The sequence below is a fragment of the Coregonus clupeaformis genome, chromosome 29 (assembly GCF_020615455.1).
Source record: "Coregonus clupeaformis isolate EN_2021a chromosome 29, ASM2061545v1, whole genome shotgun sequence".
Taxonomy (NCBI): domain Eukaryota; kingdom Metazoa; phylum Chordata; class Actinopteri; order Salmoniformes; family Salmonidae; genus Coregonus; species Coregonus clupeaformis.
The window spans coordinates 61,849,024-61,873,820 of record NC_059220.1 but is presented as its reverse complement, the minus strand read 5'-3'; the positions used below and the strand labels follow the sequence as shown (position 1 = coordinate 61,873,820).

Here is a 24,797-nt window from a genome sequence, read left to right as displayed (position 1 = left end):
GAAATCATAATTCTTCATTTGAAATTTGACATCAATACAAAAATTGTTGTTTTTCTCTGAGGTGAACAGCATACAGTAAATTGGGCTTGCATCACATGCACTATACTAACTAACTACAGTATGCCCCTTGCACGTGCACACATCCCTGGACTCATAGCATGGTCAGTGACATAGAGCACTCACCTCTACATGTTGACAGGTTTGGATCAACTTTCCCATCAACCCCTCCAACTCATTGTTCCTCTTGACCAAATGACTCAGGTTGGAATCCAACGCTTGCTGCAAAAGAAAGAGAAAAATACTATTGAAGACTTGATGCCTTGAACAAGGAAGACAAAAGAGAAACAACAGCTCTTGTCCTTGTTTTTCATACGAACAAGAATAGAAGAAGTTGGTTGAATTGCACAAAGCTAAAAAGCAACCTACCATACTTTCAAAAGAAAATAAACACAAAACCAAGCTGATGAAAAGGTGTCGGAGGTCCTACATTGCTGTTTTAGAGAGAGAAAGATGATAAAGCCAAAACAGAGAAGCTTCCTCCTCTCCTCCTCCTCCTTCTCCCTCGCTTCCTCCCTCTCATCCTCCTCCTCCCTCGCTTCCTCCCTCTCCTCCTCCTCCTTCCCTCTTCCCCTTCCAAAATCTCATCCACAGTTGTCACATTCGCTTTTGGATGATTTGGACACTAACCTCCGGGCGCTGCCCCTGTCCCTCGTCCCGATACCGCCTCATCCTGACTACTCAGTCTCCGAGCAGGACTCACAGCCTAACACGAGAGCCTGAGCCAGAGCCTGAGCCACTCCGGAAAAAAACTAACCAATCCATAAACCCGGCCGACCGGCAAATGAAGCGTCAAAAGCTCATCTGACAGCCCATCTACCTATCAAAGAGTCTTTATGTAAGCTGTTCTTTCTGACATTTTTCCCCCCTTTTGCCCTTCCTATTCTGCCTAGAAACAATCTGTCCTCTTTATTTCAACATTCTATCATATTATTGCCCAACCGACCATATTTAGCTACAATGTGATGCTCAGTAGGGATTCAATGGAGTTGCCCCATGGGTACACAGCGTAAACAACAGATGAGCCAGGCAGGAGAATTAGGTTGGGGGGGGCTTACCAGTCTAATGGATGGCCTTAATACGACGATGACATAAAAAAAAAAAAAAACGTTAAGGACCATAGGGGATGGCATGATCAACGGGGGTGTAAAAATAACTGAACCCGTGGAGGAAAACAGCAATACTACAAGGACTACTAGCGTGTCTTCTTGCTTGAATGGACATACTGAATAGGTATCACTGGGAACCAAAACCATAGTTCAGTCACCAACTAAGGGGTCAAACAGTATGCCCCATGTGACTCCCTCCATTATGTTCTCTTCAGCATATTCAATCTAATGGGCGATTGAAATTGACGTTAATACAATGGAATTTGTCCCCCACGGTCCTGAGAAGATTAATTCAAATGTCCCTGTTGTAAATTTGTATTAGGGTCAGGAGAAATCACTCTTGATCTCATGTATTTATAGCCCATAGTCTCAACTCATTGAGTTTCAAGTGGAAACAAGCTGTCACGATCGCTGAAGGAAGAGGACCAAGGCGCAGCGTGGAATGCGAACACACTTTTATTTTTAATGATCACACGAACAAAGCGATACGTGACGTCCTTGGCAATAGACACTAACCAAACACGGAACAAAATCCCACAAACACTGTGGCAAAACAGGCTACCTAAGTATTGGTCCCAATCAGAGACAACAAGCAACAGCTGATTCACGTTGCCTCTGATTGAGAACCACACCGGCCAACATAGAAACAAATGAACAACCTAGCACACAAAACACATAGAAACAACCCACCCTGGCTCAACATAACAGAGTCCCAGAGCCAGGGCGTGACATAAACCGAACAGGGGAGGGCCGGGTGGGCATTCCTCCTCGGAGGCGGTTCCGGCTCCGGGCTTGACCCCCACCCTCCAACAAACCCCCCATAGTGCCCCTGGTCCGGTCTGGCCCTGCTGGCTGGATCTGGACTGGACATCGGTGGAGCGGATCGCTCAGGCTCCGATGTGGAGCAGCTAACCTGACCAGGCACCGGTGACCCAGGCACGGGCTGTGCCGGACTGACGACGCGCACCACAGGCTTGGTGCGGGGAGCAGGAACAGGCCGGACCGGGCTGACGACGCGCACCACAGGCTTGGTGCGAGGGGCAGGAACATGCCGGACCGGGCTGGCGACGCGCACCACAGGCTCAGTGCGAGGGACAGGAACAAGCTGGACCGTACTGGGGACACACACCACTGGCCCTACGCGGGGATCAGGAACGGGCCGGACCGGACTGGCAACACACCCCAGTACCTCTCGCCGTGCCTCTACATTCTCCTTCCCCCTGCTGACCAGTGACTCCCGTAACCTGGCGGCGTCCTTTGCCAACCCGCTGAACCACTCTATCCCGGCCTCCTGCTGCCCCGTCGTCCACGGCGTGAGCCCCCCCCTAAAAATGTTCTGGGCGTCTCTCCTCCCCGTGGGCCAGGCCTCCATAGAAACAAATGAACAACCTAGCACACAAAACACATAGAAACAACCCACCCTGGCTCAACATAACAGAGTCCCAGAGCCAGGGCGTGACACAAGCTCTGGGTTGAGGAGGATATTTGTGAAGTATTTTCTTCTTATTTACCTCGTAAGAAGTCAGAAGAAGTCAGAGTATCAGAAGAAATATGAAAGAAGCATCTGTTACACATCTTGGGACTGTTGGACAATGAATAATGTATGACTATGTTGGGGTGATCCAACCCTGTTGTCTGTAAATGTGTTGATAGAGTAAATGAGATCCACTGAGAGATAAATCATGTGGACAAGAACTCTGTTGAAAGACCTTTGGCTGTATGGAGGAAAGAAAGGTCTGTCATGGTAGAAGGAAAGACTCATATTAGGCAGGAGACACATGGTCGACATCAAACCCAAATAACAGCCTATCCATTTACCAAATAGACTAGTTCCCTTCATTGCAGAATATCAGTAGCCACATTTCAGTAGTTAACATTTCAAACTGGGAGAAATCCCTGGTCATTAGTGGAAGGGTATATATGGGAAACTTTTGAGATTCAAATACAGTTCTATAAAAAAGTGGGCTACTCCTGAGTGTGGTCAGATGACATTGAAGGCAGTTGCAGGGAGTTCTACAAAGGGAAAAGATTCTAACGTCTTTCCTTCAACATCTGTATCTAATCAAGAGAAAGCTACCACTAACCAAGCTTTCAATGGCTTCTTGCTACTTGACCTTCTAAGATCCCTGTAAGAACCCTTTACTATGAGGGAAAAACATTTACTATCCAATATTTGATCATATCTATTTTGGAGGAACCACCAATGGCATCTAAAACACTATTTATGTGACACTATCACAGCATTTAGAGAGCTGAGGACAGGCAAGGCTGTTTTTATCTTAATGCACAAGTCAACCTATAATTTATGCGTGTGGCTTGTAAATAACAAAAGTATTAACCTCTTTGGATGTCCATTTCTATTCCATTGTTTGCCTTTGTTAACGGCGTGACTCAGAAGGACCAGGATCACGACTTCGCCCTTTTCTCCTTCTGCCATAGCCCGAAGTGAGCATCCCCCTAAAGCATCCCCCCTAAGATGCGTGCGTCCTAGGAGGCCTACCATCTTCACACCTCTGAGTAAAATGAATGAGTCATTGCTATGGTGTGTCAGGTCCTGTACCTTTATACTGTTAACAAGGTCACTGATAAAACATGGCGTGTGACATAACTCCTTCTGCATCCTCTACACGACGGTAACTAGGCTGTTTTTTGTGCTTTGCCTGGCATTTAATTACATGCAAGCATATACCTGGATTCGCTGGTCAGACACTGATTTGAAAAATTAACAAAAGCTAGCAGACAATGGCCCCGAATAACTACATTTCCTATCATGTCAATGCCCATTCCCCAATATTACATAACACAATACCAAACTTCTCTGAGCAAGACTTCTGTTAGGAATAGTAACAAGAAACATGTTTTATCCCTGTTTTATCTCACTGTGTGTGGTATTGACTGACATGCAGTGATGTTAGACATAGTTAGCCTCAGGCAGTGATGTCATGGGAGTAGACCGATTATCCTATACTGTTCCTACACCACTGTCTCTTTCCTCATAGGCAGGTGGGACATTGTTTTCCTGCTCACTCTGTGTCTGGGTGTCCCTGAACAAGCAGTCTAATCCTCTGAAAAATGTCTGTCATCACACATCACAACTCCCTCTAACCTGTTGTTGCAGCCAGGTCACACCAGATCCACTTCAGTATTCAACGTTTGTCCAGGACATCGGGAGATGCCTTCGATACCGTCCACTAGGGGCAACGTGAGCACCTATTACTATCTAGTAGGCTGGCGGCTTGATAGGGTGTTATGGGTTAGGATAGAGGAAGGGCTTGAACTGCAAGCTACGGCTCAGAGGATCACGGTTTCATTCCCAGTGCTAGGCACTCGTTTGCATTGTTTCTGTTCTAACCCTATTCCAAACCTTAACCGTTACCTTAAACAGTCGGAATGAATGCCTAAACTTAACCGTTACGTTTGTTTTCTGTTTTATCCCTTTGAGATCAACAGTTGCAAAAATGCAACGCTGCCTACATTGCATCACGTACAGGTCCTAAACAAAAAAATTATGTCAAACACTATATGCATCTCCTTAGACACATATTTATATCTTAGTAGTATTTGTTGTGTGTCAGTATGATTAGTTTGGCATCAGTAGCCTCTGGAACATTAGAAACCTGTCCACTCGACTGAGACTGCACTGGTCCCCTACAAAAGCATATGTTGGTAGCCATCCATGCAAGTACATGACTTGAACAATGTTTTGCTGTCTTCTCTAAGATGTAGTGATTGTGTAAAAAAATATATAAAAAAATACATTCTGAACCCAAGCTAGAGGTATTTTCTAAATGTTGCAAAAATGCATTATTGGGCTTAAATGGTTAAACGGTTGCAACACTGAGACAAAGGGCCACATTCTTATGAAGAGTTTCGTTCTAAAATCCACCAATTTTTTACATTTGTGTTTTATCATAAGAAAGTATTACTTATGGGTACCTTCATATGTGTGCAACATATTGCTGTTGTCAGATGTTAAATTCATAGATTTTAGATGTTTCTAAAAAAAAAAAAATGTTGTTGTTGCTAAAAGCTAAAAATCCATTGTTTAGCTGGAATGGAATGTTCATATCCTTTATATTTGACTGTGATATATGTTGTCTCACCTAGGTATCTTAACATGAATACACTAACTGTAAGTCACTCTGGATAACAAATGTTGATGTCACAAATGTATCATTTTTACAGTTCTTTAAAAAATAAAAGTTCTTACAGAATTCCCCTGCCGAGGGCGCTGTGGGACTAATTTCCAGTATGTGTTTCACATTTGACTGTGTAAAGCCTAGCAGAACTACTTATTTATCTGAGAGTGATATATAGCGTTTTGGAATTAAACTCTTCATATGTTGATAGACAAGTAAGAGATAGACAACCAAATAGGAGTAACTTTGATGTTGCCTCTACAGATCAAAATAATAAAAATGTATATCTTTAAAATAAAATGGTTTATGAGGTCAGAATACTGCCATTGATGATCATTCATTTTATGGTAAAGATGTAAGATAGGAGGTTATCTCATCAAATTAACCTTGTAATGATCTGACCCTTTTTTTCAATTTTTGCCTAAAATGACATACCCAAATCTAAATGCCTGTAGCTCAGGACCTGAAGCAAGGATATGCATATTCTTGATACCATTTGAAAGGAAACACTTTGATGTTTGTGGAAATGTGAAATTAATGTAGGAGAATATAACACATTAGATCTGGTAAAAGATAATACAAACAAAAAAACATGCCTTTTCTATTATTTTTTTTGTTCCATCATCTTTGAAATGCAAGAGAAAGGCCACAATATACAGTGGCTTGCGAAAATATTCACCCCCTTGGCATTTTTCCTATTTTGTTGCCTTACAACCTGGAATTAAAATGGATTTTGGGGGGGGTTGTATCATTTGATTTACACCACATGCCTACCACTTTGAAGATGCAAAATATATATCCACCATTCCTTCAATTCTGACCAGTTTCCCAGTCCCTGCTGATGAAATACATCCCCACAGCATGATGCTGCCACCACCATGCTTCACTGTGGGGATGGTGTTCTCGGGGAGATGAGAGGTGTTGGGTTTGCGCCAGACATAGCGTTTTCTTTGATGGCCAAAAAGCTCAATTTTAGTCTCATCTGACCAGAGTACCTTCTTCCATATGTTCGGGGAGTCTCCCACTTGCCTTCTGGCGAACACCAAATGTGTTTGCTTATTTTTTTCTTTAAGCTGGTTAGACCGTAAACTCTCCTTCCAGACTCACATTAAGCATCTCCAATCCAAAGTTAAATCTAGAATCGGCTTCCTATTTCACAACAAAGCCTCCTTCACTCATGCTGCCAAACATGCCCTCGTAAAACTGACTGTCCTACCTATCCTTCACTTCGGCGATGTCATTTACAAAATAGCCTCCAACACTCTACTCAGCAAATTGGATGTAGTCTATCACAGTGCCATCCGTTTTGTCACCAAAGCCCCATATACTACCCACCATTTTGACCTGTATGCTCTCGTTGGCTGGCCCTCACTACATATTCATCGCCAAACCCATTGGCTCCAGGTCATCTATAAATCACTGCTAGGCAAATCCCCGCCTTATCTTAGCTCATTGGTCACCATAGCAACACCCACCCGTAGTATGCGCTCCAGCAGGTATATCTCACTGGTCATCCCCAAAGCCAACACATCCTTTGGCCACCATTCCTTCCAGTTCTCTGCTGCCAATGACTGGAACGAACTGCCAAAATCTCTGAAGCTGGAGACTCTTATCTCCCTCACTAACTTTAAGCATCAGTTGTCAGAGCAGCTTACCGATCACTGCACCTGTACACAGCCCATCTGTAATTAGCCCACCTCATCCCCATATTGTTATTTATTTTGCTCATTTGCACCCCAGTATCTCTATTTGTACATCATCTTCTGCACATCTATCACTCCAGTGTTTATTCTAAATTGTAATTATTTTGCACTATGGCCTATTTATCGCCTTACCTCCATAACTTACTACATTTGCACACACTGTATATAGATTTTCTATTGTGTTTTTGACTGTACGTTTTGTTTATCCCATATGTAACTCTGTGTTGTTGTTGTTTTTATCGCACTGCTTTGCTTTATCTTGGCCAGGTCGCAGTTGTAAATGAGAACTTGTTCTCAACTGGCTTACCTGGTTAAATAAAGGTTAAATAAATACATAAATAAAACATTTAAAAAAGCAATGGTCTGTGGAGTGTACAGCTTAAAGTGGTCCTATGGACAGTGTGACGACCCTCCCACTCTGTCTGCCGTATTCTCTCTTTGCTCTTGTTTCCTTATTAGGATGCCGGTGGGCGGAGTTGGGAGGGTCGTCAGCTACATGGGAAACACCTGGGCCGGGTGTGTCCCAGCATAAATGGACCTCTTCCACATTCATTGAGGAGACTCTCTCCAGGCAGATACTTTGACTTTGGTTGTGGTATTTTTTGTGGACTTTTTGGTTGTTTGATTTGGCACCTCTCAACACTTTTCCATATTACATTTATGCAAGCGAACACTCACTTACACTACTGATTACTGATTACACACCCCATCGTTATTTGAGTTAGTTACTTTAGTTAATAAATATATACTTTAAGTATTCCTTGTCTCCACGTGTCTCCCTTTTGTTACGAACTTGAGCCGGTTCGTGACAAGTGGGGGCTCGTCTGGGATCTTGAACTGGTTGTGTTTGGGAGAACGTGGAGTTAATGTCCAATTCTGTAGGTTTTTTTTTGTAAATTTTGTTAGTTTGGTTGAGTTTGATAGGCCCAATATTGGTTTCCTTTGGGTTGTGTACTGCGTTGGAGGGAGTACATTGGTTAGTTTCCAGTCCCTGCCCAGCCTGGAAACTCTTGCTCTACTCGCTGTTGGGGCATCGGTCTGAGGAGGTGAGTACAATCGGCTGTGTACCTCAGTGGGAGATTGGGTAGGGTAGTGACATTTTCTACCCGGAGCTATAGCTTTTTCCCCTGATAGGCTTAGTGACGTGTTTTGTTTTGGGATACGTTGGGCATGGTTAAATGTTTGTTATTTTTGTGTGGTGTCTGTGGACTGAGCAGTTGTCTCGGGGGCACATCCGTGGCTTGGTGGAATCTACCAGCGTGCTGGGGGGATAAATTCCTTGACAGCGGGCTACAGTGCGTAATTACCCACCGCGAATCTACACGAAGACTAGGGTTGAGTTATTGTAGGTTATGGGGAAGCTCCATATCCCATCTCTCTTCTGTGGTGCTCGGTGTGATTGTCATTTCTCTTGTGTCTGGTGTGCTCAGCAGAGGGGTTGAGCAAGATTATTATGATATATATATATATATATATATATAAAAAAAAATTCTTGATTATGGCGTCTAATGTAGACGAGTTCATTCGCTTTCCATCAGAAGAACTGTTAGAATTATGTACTAAAGAACAGCTGTTGAAGGTTGCTGAACACTACAAGGTTGAAATTAGTGATAAACGCCTAAAAAATTCTATTAGGTTAATATTGAAGGCCAATTTGATGGAGAGTGGTATTCTGGATGTTACCACTGGGGCAGCCTCTGCTGAGGACACGTTGTCTCCCCGATATGTTACAATGACCGCTCCATCGGTTAGTCATAGTGGTCTTCTTTTTGAACAGCAGAAAGAACTGCTTCTGTTACAGCTAGAGCATGAAAAAAATGGACAAAGAGCTAAAATGGAGCATGAACAAGCTAAAATGGAGCATGAACAAGCTAAAATGGAGCATGATCGTGTAAAATATGAAAGGGAATTGGAATTTAAACAGGATATGGAGCGTGCTAAAATCAAGCTGCAACAAGAGCGACTAGAGTTGGTTAGAGAAGGAAAGCTCTCAGGGGAGAGTTTGCTCTGGGAAGGTGACCCAGAGTTACCTAGGGGTCGTTCCTCTTTTGGTCGTAATCCAGACACATTTGATGTTGTAGGGAATTTACGGTTGTTGCCCCAGTTTAATGAAAAGGACCCGGAGACATTCTTTTCGTTGTTTGAGCGTGTTGCTGACGCTAGGAGTTGGCCTGATTCTGATCGCACTTTGATGTTGCAGTGTGTGCTGACTGGTAAAGCGCAAGAAGCATATTCAGCTCTTAGTGTAGCAGACAGTGTTAGTTATGAGAAGGTTAAAACGGCTGTGTTACAGAGTTATGAATTGGTCCCTGAGGCTTACCGCCAACGATTTAGAACTTTAAAAAGGGATGATCAGCAGACTCATGTTGAGTTTGCGCGAATATTATCTTCACAGTTCAATCGCTGGTGTTCTGCCTCTGCAGTTATGACTTTTCAAGGGCTGTGTGATCTGATTATGTTAGAACAATTTAAGGACACAATCCCTGATCGTATAGCGACGTACATTAACGAACGAAAAATAAAGACTGTCACTGAAGCTGCGGTTTTGGCAGATGAATATGTGTTGACTCACAAAAATGTTTTTGCAGAACCCCGTATTCGGAGTGAGTGGGGGCGTTCGCAGAGATTTGGGCCGCGCTCGCCGAGATACTTCGGTTCCCGGGCAGAGTTTCATTCAACTAGGGTTGAGCCTGATACCCGTGGTAAAACTGACGTTGGTCAAGAGTGTCACTACTGTCAAGAATTAGGTCATTGGAAAAATGAATGTCCGATTCTTAGGTCTAGGGGTAAATTCAGTACAGGTGCTTATGGTAAATTGAGGCCTGCAGCGTTAGCCGCGCCTGTTCCACATCAGTTCACTCCTGACGCATTGTCTCATGCCCAGAGCCAGGTGAAGGGTTATATTGATCCCGACTATTTACCTTTCGTTACGGAGGGTTTTGTGTCTATGGTAGGAAGTAAGAACCTAGTGCCAGTAAAGATCCTAAGAGACACAGGTGCCTCTGAATCATTTGTGTTGGAATCTGTGTTACCCTTCTCTGCTGAGACTGATTCGGGGAATAGTGTTCTAATTAGGGGAATAGGTTTGAACACTCTGTCAGTTCCATTGCATAAACTGATGTTGGATTGTGGACTGGTGAAAGGTGAGGTTGTTGTGGGGGTGCGTCCTTCATTGCCTATTGAGGGTATTGACGTGATCCTTGGAAATAACTTGGCTGGGGAGCGTGTGTGGCCTATCGCGTTTCCATCTTTAGTGGTTTCCACTAAGCCGTCAATTGTAGGGATTCCTGATGAGAGTGAGCAGAATTTCCCAGAGGTGTTTTCTGCGTGTGCAGTGACGCGTTCTATGATCCATGACGACCTGGTCACGGAGCTGGCTAACGAGAATACCATAAAGAAGTCTGTTACTGTTTTCCCTGTTATCCCGTTATCTGTATCCCGCTCCGATTTAATCGAGGCGCAACGGACTGACCCTACATTAGAAGAGTTGCGGGACCAAATTGTGCCTGTGGAACAGTTGGGAGATGTCGCACAGGGCTTTTTTCTCCAAGAGGAGGTCCTGATGAGAAAGTGGATGTCTCATGGTAGTTGTTTTCTGGGGGAAGCGATTAGTCAGGTTGTGGTACCAGTTAAGCTTCGTGAGTTGGTACTGACAACTTCTCACAACGAAGTTGCTGGGCATATGGGTGTGAGAAAAACCTACAATCGCATATTACGACATTTTTTTTGGCCAAGATTAAAGAGGGATGTTTCTGATTTCATCAAAACTTGTCACACCTGTCAATTAACTGGTAAACCTAATCAAGCTATTAAGCCGGTACCACTGTTCCCTATTCCTGTACTCAGTAAACCTTTTGAGTATCTGATTATTGACTGTGTTGGTCCTCTGCCTCGTTCCAGAAAGGGTAGTAATTATTTGTTGACTGTGATGTGTCAGACCACTAGGTTTCCTGCTGCCTATCCTCTCCGGTCTATCACGACTAAGTCTGTGTTAAAAGCTTTGACTCAGTTTTTCTCACTGTTTGGAATCCCTAAGGTCATTCAAAGTGATCAAGGATCTAATTTCACCTCTAATCTCTTTGGACAGGTTCTCCAACAACTCCATATTAAACACAACTTGTCTATCGCTTATCATGCCCAAAGTCAAGGAGCACTGGAACGTTTCCATCAAACGCTTAAGTCTTTGTTGAGAGCTTATTGTACTGAGATGGATAAGGATTGGGGGAGGGGGTTGCCTTGGTTACTGTTAGCTGCTAGGGAGGTTTCACAGGAGAGCACAGGTTTTAGCCCAAATGACCTAGTGTTTGGACATAGGGTGCGTGGGCTTTTATCTGTTCTCCAGGATGACTGGAAGTCTCCCGAGCCTCCTCAGTCCCTGTTATCATATGTGTGTGATTTTCGGCGACGCTTGTATGCCGCTGGTGAAATGGCTAAAGAGAAGCTATCATCTTCACAGGACAGGATGAAGAGCATATATGATCGGCGAGCTGAGCCTCGTCACTTTAGTCCAGGTGATCAGGTTCTGGCTCTGCTGCCAATTGTTGGTTCTCCTTTTCAAGCCAAGTTTCAAGGTCCATATACAGTGGTGCGCCAGTACACTGAGCAAAATTATCTAGTTGCCACTCCAGAACGGAGGAAAGCACACCAACTGTGCCATATAAATTTGTTAAAACCCTATTATGCACGTTCCTCTGAGACTGAACAGGGGGAGTCTACAGAGGACGGTAAGGCTGTTCTTTTGGCTGATACTGTTTATTCCCTGGATTCTGGTCATGCTAGGTCTGTGCAGGACTAGGAAGATGTTTCTGGTCCCGACGATTGCATACTGCAGGGTAGATTGAAGAATTCAGAGACACTGGAGATTTTAGATAGCCTTCTTACTCATCTACCTGTTGATGGGCGGAAAGAGATGGTTGGTCTGATTCGGAGATTTCCAGGGTTGTTTTCTGATACACCAACACGTACAAACTTAATAGAACATGATATTGACATTGGAGATGCTGACCCCATTCGTCAACGGTTCTATAGAGTTTCTTTAGAGAAACTGCGTTGTCTGGATGCTGAGGTCAGGTACATGCTGGAGAGTAAAATAGCAGAGCCTTCTTTCTCCAGTTGGGCTTCTCCCTGTATCTTGGTCAGTAAATCGGATGGAACAAACAGATTTTGTACGGACTACCGTAAGGTAAACGATGTCACTAAGCCGGATTCATTTCCTCTTCCTCGGATGGAGGACTGCGTTGATCAAGTCGGCGCAGCTAAGTTTGTGAGCAAATTTGACCTGTTAAAGGGCTATTGGCAGGTGCCACTGACGAGTAGGGCACGTGAAATCTCTGCCTTTATTACACCTTTTGGTCTGTACTCGTATTCGGTTATGAGTTTCGGGCTGCGTAATGCGCCTGCAACTTTTCAGCGACTTATGAACAGGGTTGTCTCTGGTCTGGCCGGGTGCGCTGTTTATCTGGACGATGTAGTGATATATGCAGATACTTGGGAGGAACATCTGTCCCGTATTCAAGCCTTGTTCGAACGTCTGGCTGCGGGTCGTCTCACGATAAATTTGGCTAAATGTGAATTTGCTCAGGCGACTGTTACATACCTTGGAAAGGTGGTTGGGCAGGGTGAAGTGCGTCCTGTTCGGGCTAAAGTGGTAGCTATTGATGCTTTTCCACTACCAACTACTAAAAAGGAACTGATGCGTTTCTTGGGAATGATTGGGTATTATCGTGGTTTTTGTAGGAACTTCTCTACTGTGGTCGCTCCCTTGACAGATTTGCTGAAAGCTAAGGCTGTGTACGTATGGTCTTCTCATTATCAACAGGCTTTCGAAAATGCAAAGAGGTTGCTTACTTCAACTCCGGTACTGGCTGCTCCTCGTGTGGATTTGTCATTTACCTTGCAGGTGGATGCTAGTCATGTGGGGGCGGGTGCAGTGTTACTGCAAGCAGATGTGGCTGGGGTTGAGAGGCCTGTTAGTTTCTTTTCCAAAAAGTTTAACCATTATCAGTTGAACTATTCGGTCATTGAAAAAGAAGCATTAGCACTTATATGGGCGCTACAACACTTTGAAGTGTATGTTGGGTCGGGTGTAGTACCTATTGTGGTCTACACCGACCATAACCCTCTCACATTTTTGAGGTCCATGAGGTGTCCTAATCAGAGGATAATGAGATGGTGTTTATTTTTACAATCCTTCCATCTAGATGTGCGGCACATCCGGGGGACTGATAACGTGATTGCTGATGCGCTCTCTCGTGCGCCCTGTTCATGAATATTGATGTGACCGACCAGTGTTTGATTTTGTCATGTTCTATCTTTCCTGTTTGTCCCCTCCTAGTCTTGTGTTTTTCTTTCCTCTTAAAGGTTGCTTCCTGTGTAAAGGTTGCTGAGGTCTGGAGAGGAGGATGATGGGTGGGGCAAGTGGAGGGGTGAACATGTACAAATTGTCGGTTTGGGACGCAGGGGCTGGTACGTTGGTCCGGGGTCCTTGTTGGTCCCCGGTCTTATGGGGGGGGGTGTGACGACCCTCCCACTCTGTCTGCCGTATTCTCTCTTTGCTCTTGTTTCCTTATTAGGATGCCGGTGGGCGGAGTTGGGAGGGTCGTCAGCTACATGGGAAACACCTGGGCCGGGTGTGTCCCAGCATAAATGGACCTCTTCCACATTCATTGAGGAGACTCTCTCCAGGCAGATACTTTGACTTTGGTTGTGGTATTTTTTGTGGACTTTTTGGTTGTTTGATTTGGCACCTCTCAACACTTTTCCATATTACATTTATGCAAGCAAACACTCACTTACACTACTGATTACTGATTACACACCCCATCGTTATTTGAGTTAGTTACTTTAGTTAATAAATATATACTTTAAGTATTCCTTGTCTCCACGTGTCTCCCTTTTGTTACGAACTTGAGCCGGTTCGTGACAACAGATACTCCAATCTCCGCTGTGGAGCTTTGCAGCTCCTTCAGGGTTATCTTTGGTCTCTTTGTTAGCTCTCTGATTAATGCCCTCCTTGCCTGGTCCGTGAGTTTTGGTGGGCAGCCCTGTCTTGGCAGGTTTGTTGTGGTGCCATATTCTTTCAATTTTTTATAATGGATTTAATGGTGCTCCGTGGGATGTTCAAAGTTTCTGATATTTTTTTATAACCCAACCATGATCTGTACTTCTCCACAACTTTGTCCTTGACCTGTTTGGACAGCTCCTTGGTCTTCATGGTGCCGCTTGCTTGGTGGTGCCCCTTGCATAGTGGTGTTGCAGACTCTGGGGCCTTTCAGAGCAGGTGTATATATACTGAGATCATGTGTCAGATCATGTGACACTTAGATTGCACACAGGTGTACTTTATTTAACTAATTATGTGACTTCTGAAGGTAATTGGTTGCACCAGATCTTATTTAGGGGCTTCATTGCAAAGGGGGTGAATACATATTCACGCACCACTTTTCCATCATTTATTTTTTAGAATTTTTTTTAACTAGTTATTTTTTTCATTTCACTTCACCAATTTGGACTATTTTGTGTATGTCCATTACATGAAATCCAAATAAAAATCAATTTAAATTACACATTGTAATGCAACAAAATAGTAAAAATGCCAAGTGGGATGAATACTTTTGCAAGGCGCTGTAATATTGCAGTTTAGGCGAAATTTAGATTTTGGCACTTTTACGTGCGTCAACTTTCTCTTTATCTCACTCAGTTTTCCATTTCTCCTGTTTCATTTTTCCCAACCTGTTTCTGTCGGATATAAACTCAGTGATTTTGTTTACGGAGAAAGGCAAGCAGCTTTGAGCTATTTACTGTCACTTAATGGACTCCAGGCCTTCATGTGTACACCATGTGGGAAAGTTGCAGGATCCGTTCTTGAAGTCCATCTGCATTAATTCCATGTAATTTTGTGCTATTAGTTTTGTTGACATCAAATGTATACAAAATCATTTATATCACCGTTTACCCTCTATTTGCAGTGTTCATGATAAACGTAACCTTTCTCCTGACACCGCTATGCTGCGTAACATACTGTACATGATAACACTTCAGAAACAGTCAATGCTTGTGTTGTCTGTGGTCCATCCCTTGGCCTAGACCCTTGAGACACAAAGTCATCTGCATGGCCAGTCATAGATCAGAGGCAAGACAAAGGGTCATGACCGTGTAACAGTATGACTCAATTACTCCAGGGCATGGAGGAAGAAATTGTACTGGGGCTGAGTAAAGTGAAGAGTTGTGGCCAAGCCAGGAGCTGTGTCATTGGGGAGGGGAGGAAGACAGAGGACAGTCAAAGGTCTTTGCTTAGCTACTACTTGTTTATCATCACTCTGCATTGTTAGATGACCCAGATCCATGGACCTCTGATGCTATTATGAACCATTTCCTCTCTCTGTACGTTTCCGTGAAATTGTAATTTTATCTCCCAAAAGGAAAGGGTGTAGCCACAATGACCTAGCCCCTTCACAGAGGCCCACTGCCACCACTGAAAATACTGCAATCATAGGACTGTAATTTCCCTTCACGCATTTGGTAGCTCAGCGTAATATTCGTACATGTTCAATGATCCTTAATGTTTTCTTTCCTGAGCAAAGCTTAAAAGTCGAATCAACACTGCGTGAATTTTACATGGTGTGGTGCAAATGGTTCTGTTAGTAGTGACCTACATCCGAGCTTCGCATGCCCTTACAAGAGTGCTTTCATGACTTATTAAGATGTTAATAGCTTTGCCGCTACGCTTCTTTAAATCTTTCAAAAGGTGAAGTGAGAGAGATTAGACTACAACACCAGGCCTTTTGATGTAGGTCTGTCACAGAGTGAGAGTATTAACCTATCATAAGCAAATCCTGGGTTGTGTTCATTTGGCTCCAAACGGAAGAAAACTGACTGAAACAGGGAGGGACTACCTGGACTTAAGAAATGCTCTTGTTTGTATTCCATTCCAAAATGTTTTCCATTGCGTGCCCTAATAAACACAACCCTGGTTTTATACTGGAGTCGAATATTCCCCCAAAGAAAGATCCACGTCAATGGACATACACAAGCATGTTCTTCCTCTAGGTAGAAATGTGTTTATTTTGCAGTTGCAGTGCACACATGTGGTATTGCGTTGTCACTGCATCAGGAACTATCTCCATTTTATAACCAAGAACCCAAAGCCTCAGAGCAAGTCTGTAATCATGCACCCAGGTACCCATTCTAGTTTTGCGGGGGGCGGCATTTTTTGGACTCACCTAGGGCGACAGCACGGCAAGGACCAGCCCTGCATTCTTACATGATTGTGTTCCTCTGGTATGCTCATTTGTGCAATGTGCAATGCCCTTTAAGCGCAGAAGATCCATGAGAAATGCATGTATACCACTATGAAATTATTCAGTGTACTAATTGGGAGATCCACTGACCTTAATATGAATGCATCTGTCTGTGATAACGCATACATAATATGGAAGTTAGGTAGAACGACACTGTAGTGTAGAATTAAAAACCCTCTATCAATGTGTCATTTCTCTGAAAAACTAAAATAGCCAGTGCTTAATTTGAGCTGGATCCTGCCAGAATAGGATCCATCACCTCTCAGTTTTGCCAGGATCCGGTAGCCTACCTCTCATGGCATGACATTTTGTTTTTCACTGTCTGCAATACATACTGAACATAATAGTCAGTGCTTAATTTGGCCCGGATTCTGCCGGAATAGGATCCGGCACCTTTCAGTTTTGCCAGGATCCGATAGCCTACCTCTCCTGGCATGAAACATTATTTACACCATTGCAATGTAAAAATTATAATAAAGGAGATCACTCATTGGATGAGTCAGTGAAACTGGAAAGATTTTTTTATGACTATCATTTCTTCCTCAGATTGTACAATATGGTTGCGTTTAGACAGGCAGCCCAATTCTGATATTTTTTTCCACTAATTGGTCTTTTCACCAATCACAACAGATCTTTTCACATCAGACCTTTTCAGATTTGACTGGTCAAAGACCAATTAGTGAAAAAAATATCAGAATTGGGCTGCCTGTGTAAACACAGCCTTTGTGTTTCTCCACACACCTAGGCCTAGGCTATTGATGGATTCAAGACAAGGTTGTTTTTATTGATCTCAGATTATCAGTTTGTCAGTGTCAAAGTAGGCTGTCATTTCGATCATTTGTGTTGTATTAAAAATGATTCTGCTAAAGTCACCAGTCATGTAAGTGCCTCTACTCTACTGTTCTATGCCACTAGGCAAATGTGATGCTTTATTATAAAGGTGTTTTTTTTATCATTCATTCCGGTACCACAGAGCCCCCCAGGTCATCCCCCTCTCGCGCTCACCTTTTGTTCCGGAACCTCCCGATTTACAAATTAAGCACTGATAATAGTTACATTTTACCTTTATGTGTTACTTCTGTAATCAGAACACACAGGACATATCCCTTGGACCAGATTGCAAAAGATGCCAAACTGAACATCAGTGATCACACATGGCCTTCTCTCAAATCAAACTCTATTCTTAATTTGTCCTGCAAAATCCATATTGGACACCTCCATCAAACACCACACTTCTGGGGACCACCATGCCCAAACAGACACCCTTCTTCAAATGGCAGCAGGCCCCCATCCGACAGCCCTCCTGAGTGGGCTTCAGCTCCCCCCTGAGAGAGGGTTTAATACCAGGCCATCTCCCAGTGGGCCCTCCCTAACTGCCTCTAACACGGCCTACAAGTCACACTCAATTAAACCAACCCCACCAAATGGAGCAATTACCACTGTTTAACCTCACCCTTCTGGAGGCAGCCATCTTCCCCATCACTAATGAGCCCCTATTTTCACACTGCCTGCACAGGAGAGATGCAGAGAGACCCTCTTGTCATTTTGGGGCGGTGCGGGACTAATACTAATTGTATGATTAGGACGCTTTAATGATAAAACAAAAAGATGATAACATAATTTTTGTTGGAAATCTAGGCTACATGGTTAGTAAGGATTATGGTGTACTCAAAACAAAATATAGTAGCTGTATTTCTTCACCACAACATTACACTTACAAAGTCACACCTACGATTACGAGTGCACAATTGGGCATCTTACTTTCTCACTCTTGTCACTTCACACACAGCTTTCCACAGCTCCTCACTTCTCGCTTTTAATTCTTTACACCATCACACACATTATCCACAGCAGTTCTGATGCCTGCAGTTCTAATGCCTCCCCTCCTCAAAACAACATGTCCACCAGCAGAGCATAGCAACCAGGTTCATGCATACATTTAAAAAAGTCATCCCTTACCTTGAGTTTCTCGTAGCGGTCGCTCAAGGCCGCCACCTGGTGGTCTCGGTGTCTTCCCACCAGTTTGCACAGCGAGCAGATGAGCTGTTCGTCGGTGACGCAATACATGTTCACTTTCTCCTCCTCGTGCTCCAGGCACTGCAGCCCCCGCAGGTGGCAGTCCGGCATGGGCTCGATCAGACGGTGGCCCGTGAACGGCTTCTTATTAGGGTGCGTGGCTCGCAGGCACTCGTCGCAGTATGACACCTCGCACGTCACGCACGTCTTGACGGCATCCTGCGGCGGGTCCTGCTCGCAGAACTGGCACTGCACGTGGCTGGGCGGCGTCCCGGGGCTGGTCATGGCGGCGGAGGTGGGGACCAGGGCCAGGGCAAATCGCCCGCCGTCCTCGCTAGGGGAGTTGGGCCCGCTGTGGGGCAGCAGGGCCAGGGGGCCGGAGGAGGCGGCCCTCTGGACGCGGTCGATGATGTTCTGGAGGGTGACGTTGCGTTTCAGTCCTTCTAGGCCACGCTGCGGACTGAGAGAGATGACATAGCGGCAGGTGGGGCACTGGAAGGCTCCGATGGACTGGACAGGCTCGTTGGAGGCGCAGTGGGATACCAGGATGCGATGGGCACAGCCGAAGCACAGGCTGTGGGCACAGGGCAGGAGCAGTGGGTCCTCAAAGAGCTCAAGGCAGATTGGGCAAGTCAGCTCTGACTCCAGCGCGTCCATCCTCTCAGGCGGAACTCAGGCGCAGTGTCAGCGAAATCCAGGTTAACTGCTCAGCTAACTGGAGAGGTGGACAGAAAGAGTTTGGGGTAAAATGAACAGTTCAGATAAATACACGTGTGAATGATTATGTAAAGAGTTGACTGATCATTTTCATTGTCATCAGATTAAGTACTTCAATGAAAATGAAGCGATAAATTAATTCAAGAAAAACGTGGAGTATTGAGCTATCAGAGCTTGTATTGTTTAAAATATGGGTGAGGTCATAGAAATGAAGCAAAAGTCTGATGTTAATAAACAGAGGACAGGAGTACCATTTACGTTAAACATGTCTGCATAAGTCAGATAATATTGTCTCAGTAATGGCAAGCTGTAACACACTGACTGACGGTGACTCAGAGCCCTTGTCAAAACCAATAAGGAGGGATGTTTTTTTACTTCTACCGAAAACCTGGTTACACAACTCAATACATTTGGCAATATACATTTGTATAGAATTTTTGTAGGCCTCCAGGTGGGTTATCCAATCCCCAATTGATGCTGAATGCAGATAATCACTCATCAGAACAGAGAAAACTCAAACTTGCTCCCCCACAATGCTGTCTAGACAGGTCAGCTAAACACTCATGCCATTGTCTGAGGTGGCGGGTGCCAATACTCTCCCGACGCCATTCCCTTCTCTCAATCCTGCTGCAGTGAAAATGTACCCTCAGACTTCAGGTTGGGTGAATACAGCAAGGGGCAAATTATTTTCAACAAACTGATGCTGAGCAGAGCACATGAAATAGGATCTGTCTACCTGGCAATACAATGATTTTACAGTTACCCAAAACCATTATGTGATTTTACTTGACCATGTCAATGCTGACCTGATCAATTTGAACCCTTCTCCAAAGTCTAGTGTCAATAACTGAGTAATCCTTCAAAGTCAGTGAATAATCCTTCCTCTAATCAAGCCCTTTTTCCAGGGATGTCCCTGAGTGCAGTATTTTCAACAACTTATCTGTCCAGCCAGTACAGTACTATACATCTCTCTGACCTAGTTCCAAGTGGGACTAGACTGCTACGCAACACCACTCCCCTACCCCTCTAGAACTCTGACGGACACAAATCTTCTTATTTAGTATGGCATCATCTCTGAATTCCTCTGATCAGGGACATTGAGTTCACTGAATGTCAACCGCAGAATGGTTGAACCTTAGGGCATCGGACAGAACCTGTAGTGACCAGACACATTCATTATTAAGGATCATACATTGTGTAATATTGTAAGTCACACGTTTGAAACACGTACACCCAACTTGCCTAGATTAATTGACCTGATACAGAACTGAATAAATCAAAGTAGCACACATCGTACTAACAATGACTTAGCTATCACAGAGACAACTGCAGTGACCTAATGGTTTCTCTGAACTCTGTGAACAAATCGGTCCCTTGACTTCGGTGTATGCCATTATAGTATGCGACTGCATGTCAAAGTGTCTGCCCTCACCCTAATAACACGAAATAAACCATGAAACAGCTGAATAGATTCCTCTGTTAAAAGTCCAAAGCAAGTGGATTCCCCGTCAGACTTTGCCATGGTCTTTGCCCTTCCTTAGCACGCGGATCCCCTGTTAGCCTACCCACTCTTTACCTACCGATGGATCTCGCTCCTGTGCACTCAACATCGCAGACATCTCTGCTGAGGCGGAGGACGATGCTACGGAATCAGAAAGACAGGCAGCAGGGAGCTCAGAGGACAGAGCCCTGAGCACGGAGACACAGCGGGGTAGAACATCGGTCCACAGCAGGCATCGCTCTGCTGCCTGCTTCTCCCTTAACCTCCTCAACGCACACTCTGAATACGCAGTCGTCTAGTGTAGCTGCCAACCAGCGTTTCACAGGAGTTTCACAGGAGCCATAGAGGCACAACAGGAAAGGACAGAGTTGTCCCGACAATTCCAGGAAAGTTAGCGAGTGAGAGCGGTTCACTCGAGCGGTTTGCTCTGTGGACAATCCCACTTCACACGAACACTGAACACCTCCGAACACACACTTCTGCCAGTGACACCGCACTCTGTCGGACCTCACAGTGGAGGTGAGGGAGGGAAGGAGGGAGAGAAGAGAGGAGAGGAGAGGGGTATTTTCCTCTCTCTCCCTTCTGCTCATTTATAGCTGTGGTCCAGTGAGAAATCAGATGTAACACATCATTAAAATACTGTGTGAAAATCAGATATGAGGGATACATATTGTGTACACTGGGGGGTACACATACAGATAAAAAAAAAATATTTGCGTAAAGTTCTATGACATGTAATTGGTTTAGACCTCTGTGAAAAATCGACTGTGATGACCTTTCCAAAGGGCTAACCAGGGTTAGCAGTTGAACTGAGTCTGAACCGTTAAGATCAATAAAACAATGTGTGGAGTTATGTTAGTGTGCTGATATGCCTGATAGAGCGAGAGAGTCACAAGTTGAATTACAGTATTCTCCATCTAAACTTGTAGTTATCGTGGCCGAATACTGACCGGGCACGCAGGGCACGTGCCCAGGGGCCCTGACCTTCAGGGGTCCCCTTTGAATTTGTTAGTCACTCACTCTAGTATATATCTCTTCCCCATGGCAAAATTAGTAGAATCGCAAGACATTTTTGTGAAATTGAAAAATATTCTCTACGCACATGACAGAAAGTGTAGAATTGCAGGATATTTACTTTAAAACTAAATTTCTTCTCTCCGCCGTCAAGAGACATTTTTTGCTCACTTAAGGCCCTCAAAAGGGGGCTTGTTTTCATGATCTTGGGTCCAAGGAAAACATTGAGTTTCTCATTTGGGTCCCATGTTGAAAAAGTTTAAGAACCCCTGATTTAGAGCACTATGCATATCCCCTTGTGTCTCTCTGGATATCTTGTCTGTGTGTGGAGTTACTGGTTGTATCTTTAATTCAACTCAGTTACTAGAGGTTGTGGCTTTTTCACTCTCTTTGATCTGCAACCATTTTTGCAGATCCTTTTTCTCTCCAGTTTCTAAAAACAGCCACTTCATGAAGAGTGGATAGAAATATGAAAGGGCAAGACAATATATTGTATAACGGTGCAAAGATCAGACGCTCTGAGACACAAAGGGAAAGTATTCGATTGGAGATTGGTTAACGCCTTCAAGCTACAGTACATTGAAATTGGATGTAAAAATAGCCTTTATGCTATCATAGTAAGCTTACGTCTCAAACTGAATGTTTGAAGCTAGAGTAGCCAAACAAAATACCCCTTATTCAATAATATGTGGTCAATAATTTATTTAGAAAAAATCCAAGATTCCCTTTCAGTTCGGTAAAGGGAGATCCCATAGAGTGGATGGCATTTTATAATCCCACGCTTGTTATCCCCGAACAACTGAAACTTAAAATAGAATAAACAAATAAATAAATAAACCAGCAGAAAGCTGCTGTAACAAAATGGAGGGGAATATTGTCCATCCGGTGGCTTGACATGAGCGACCGTGGCATCCCACGGAGCGCAACGCTCAAAGTAGGTCAAAGGCATTGACCCAGCTAACATAATCAGTGTGTATGCGTATGCACATTCATTTCCAAATGAACTGAGACGGGCGAAAAAAGAGAGGAGATGCACAAAGTGTTTTGGGGCAAGAGAATGAACCATTTATAGGTAGTGTATCAGGACATAATCTATAGTTTCCAAACCAGGGCCCAAAATATATTATTTTGTTCTAGCTACCTAGGACTTTTGTTTGCTTCTCTCCAAACATGTTTAATAATCTAACAGCAGATTAGAGGATTGGCTGTTAAGAGCGATAACAATGTCTTTCAGACACACAAAGTTGGCTCATCTGAGATTAATCCCTGACCCTAAAGTTTATTCCAGGAGCTGTCCCCTCCCCCTACAATTTACCTCAATTTATAGATTTTTTTATTGAGCATGTAATTGGTCTTGACACCACCCTTTGAACCATAGAATAACATTTGGTGGATGTTCATGCCCTTGATGTCTGCTTTTGTTGTCAATATATACTGTAGGCATATTTCCAGGGTCATTGTTGAGAGTGTGAAAATATCCACCACTAAATGGCTATTGGATCCTCTGATCTTGGCATAAAAATGGATTTGTCACAGCTACAGCTCCACAGCCCCTCCACTGTTCTGAGAACCTAGTGTCTCTCTCTCTCCTTCTCCCCATGACCGTTGCATGCAATGCCCCCCTAATCACCTCTAATGACCGCCCAAGACAGTACGTCAGACTCATTAGCGTTAGCATTTAGCCTCTCGCCCCCCCTCACTCTCAGCCTGCCTTTCTTTGTTTCGGCCCCAGACACCCTGCCCGTTTATCCATAATCCGCTCCTGCCACTGTGTCTGTGACCAATCAGAGTCTTTCATGTTGGGGATCGGGTCAGTCACGACTAATGGGATTGGACGCTGTGTTTGAGGCTGGGGTGCGAGCCAGGCGATTAGGGGGGGACCCGGAGCCCTAAACTGTCACATCTGACTCAGGGGGGTCTGTCTCTCTGGCTATGATCCTCATCTCCCTCCCCACTCCTGACTGACCCAGATATGGAATAATAATAAAACTGTTATAAAAAATTAATTTGTGTTGGGGACATATTGGGGAAGAATGTGTTTGTATAACAGTGTTTATAAAGCCGACAGGGCCAGATGTAAAAGTTTCAATGACGCGTGTGTGTGTGTGTGTGTGTGAGTGTGTGTGCGTGCGTGCAAGCATGCGTATGTGTGCGTGCGTGCGTTGCGTGCATGCTTACATGTGAGTGCATGTTTGCACAGCAGGTCTGCATATGTGAGGTTATGAGTTTGTGCAGAAAGTGGGAGTGTATCCAGTTTACGGTGGAGACATCCTATATGACCTGTGTGATGTAAACAGTAAATAATGCCTTCATCTATAATGCATCATACTGTATAGGATCGTTCCCCTCTCCCTCGCTCCACTCCCTTACATCACAAGACAGATGACGAGAGAGAGATGTCTTATGAAGCTAGTATGTGTGCATGTTTTCGTGATAGTGTATTGAATGTGTGTGTGTCTACCTTTCAGAATATCTGAGACTGTTAATGTGATTCTGTGATACTGTTCAAGGCCCAGCTTAAGTGTCAGTCAGTGACATGGGAGGAGAGAGGGGTCAGGGGTGACATATGCCTCTCCACTCATCAGCCAGTTCTGGCAGAATCAAAGACCCAGTGCCGGGGGGAGAGAGTGGGAAAACTTTACCTGGCGTCTGTGGAATGTTATATGGAGCTCGGAAGCATACGGTACTGAGTTTAACAGTCCTAGAGGTCAGAGGTGGGAATGTAATAAAGGTGTGTGTGTGTGTGTGTGGGTGCACTCATTTGTGTGAGTGTGTGAATGCACCTGTGTGTGTGTGTGTGTGTGTGTGTGTGTGTGTGTGTGTGTGTGTGTGTGTGTGTGTGTGTGTGTGTGTGGGTGCACTCATTTGTGTGAGTGTGTGAATGCACCTGTGTGTGTGTGTGTGTGTGTGCATGTGCGTGCATGTGTGCTTCCATGTGTTTGTGTGTTAGTGTGCCTATGTGTGTGTGCACCTGTGTGTGTGTGTGCGTGTGAGTGCGTGTATGGTTGTCTTATCTCTGTCACACATCATCAACTCATACTGATACCCTTTTCTACCAGCAGAAGATGTCGCTACAGACCGCAGATACAGTCGTGGGATTGGGGGCCCTCGTTCTGACATATCAGTAAGACCACAGGTCATTGGTTGCTCCATCAGTCACACCACAAGAGGCTGACCCCAGGTTATCTTTGGCATGCTTGAACTGACCTGGTAAACAGTCATATAAGGTCATAACAGCATAC

At 44.4% G+C, this 24,797-nt stretch overlaps 1 protein-coding gene across 3 annotated transcripts in view; it reads right to left on the bottom strand.

The window, feature by feature from the left end:
* The window catches only part of LOC121535969 (E3 ubiquitin-protein ligase Midline-1), a 55,929-nt gene that overhangs the window by 16,786 nt on the left and 14,346 nt on the right, over positions 1 to 24,797 (bottom strand). For 2 of the 3 annotated variants that reach the window (XM_041843213.2, XM_041843212.2), the window contains exons 2-3: positions 18,267 to 19,038; positions 184 to 279 (exon numbers count right to left, since the gene is read on the bottom strand). In XM_041843213.2, coding sequence (XP_041699147.1) covers positions 184 to 279; positions 18,267 to 18,980 — 810 coding nt within the window. In that variant the 5' untranslated portion in view covers positions 18,981 to 19,038. Of the gene's footprint in view, positions 1 to 183; positions 280 to 18,266; positions 19,039 to 20,620; positions 20,994 to 24,797 lie in introns of those variants that run through there. The other variant, XM_041843214.2, reaches the window with a different exon arrangement.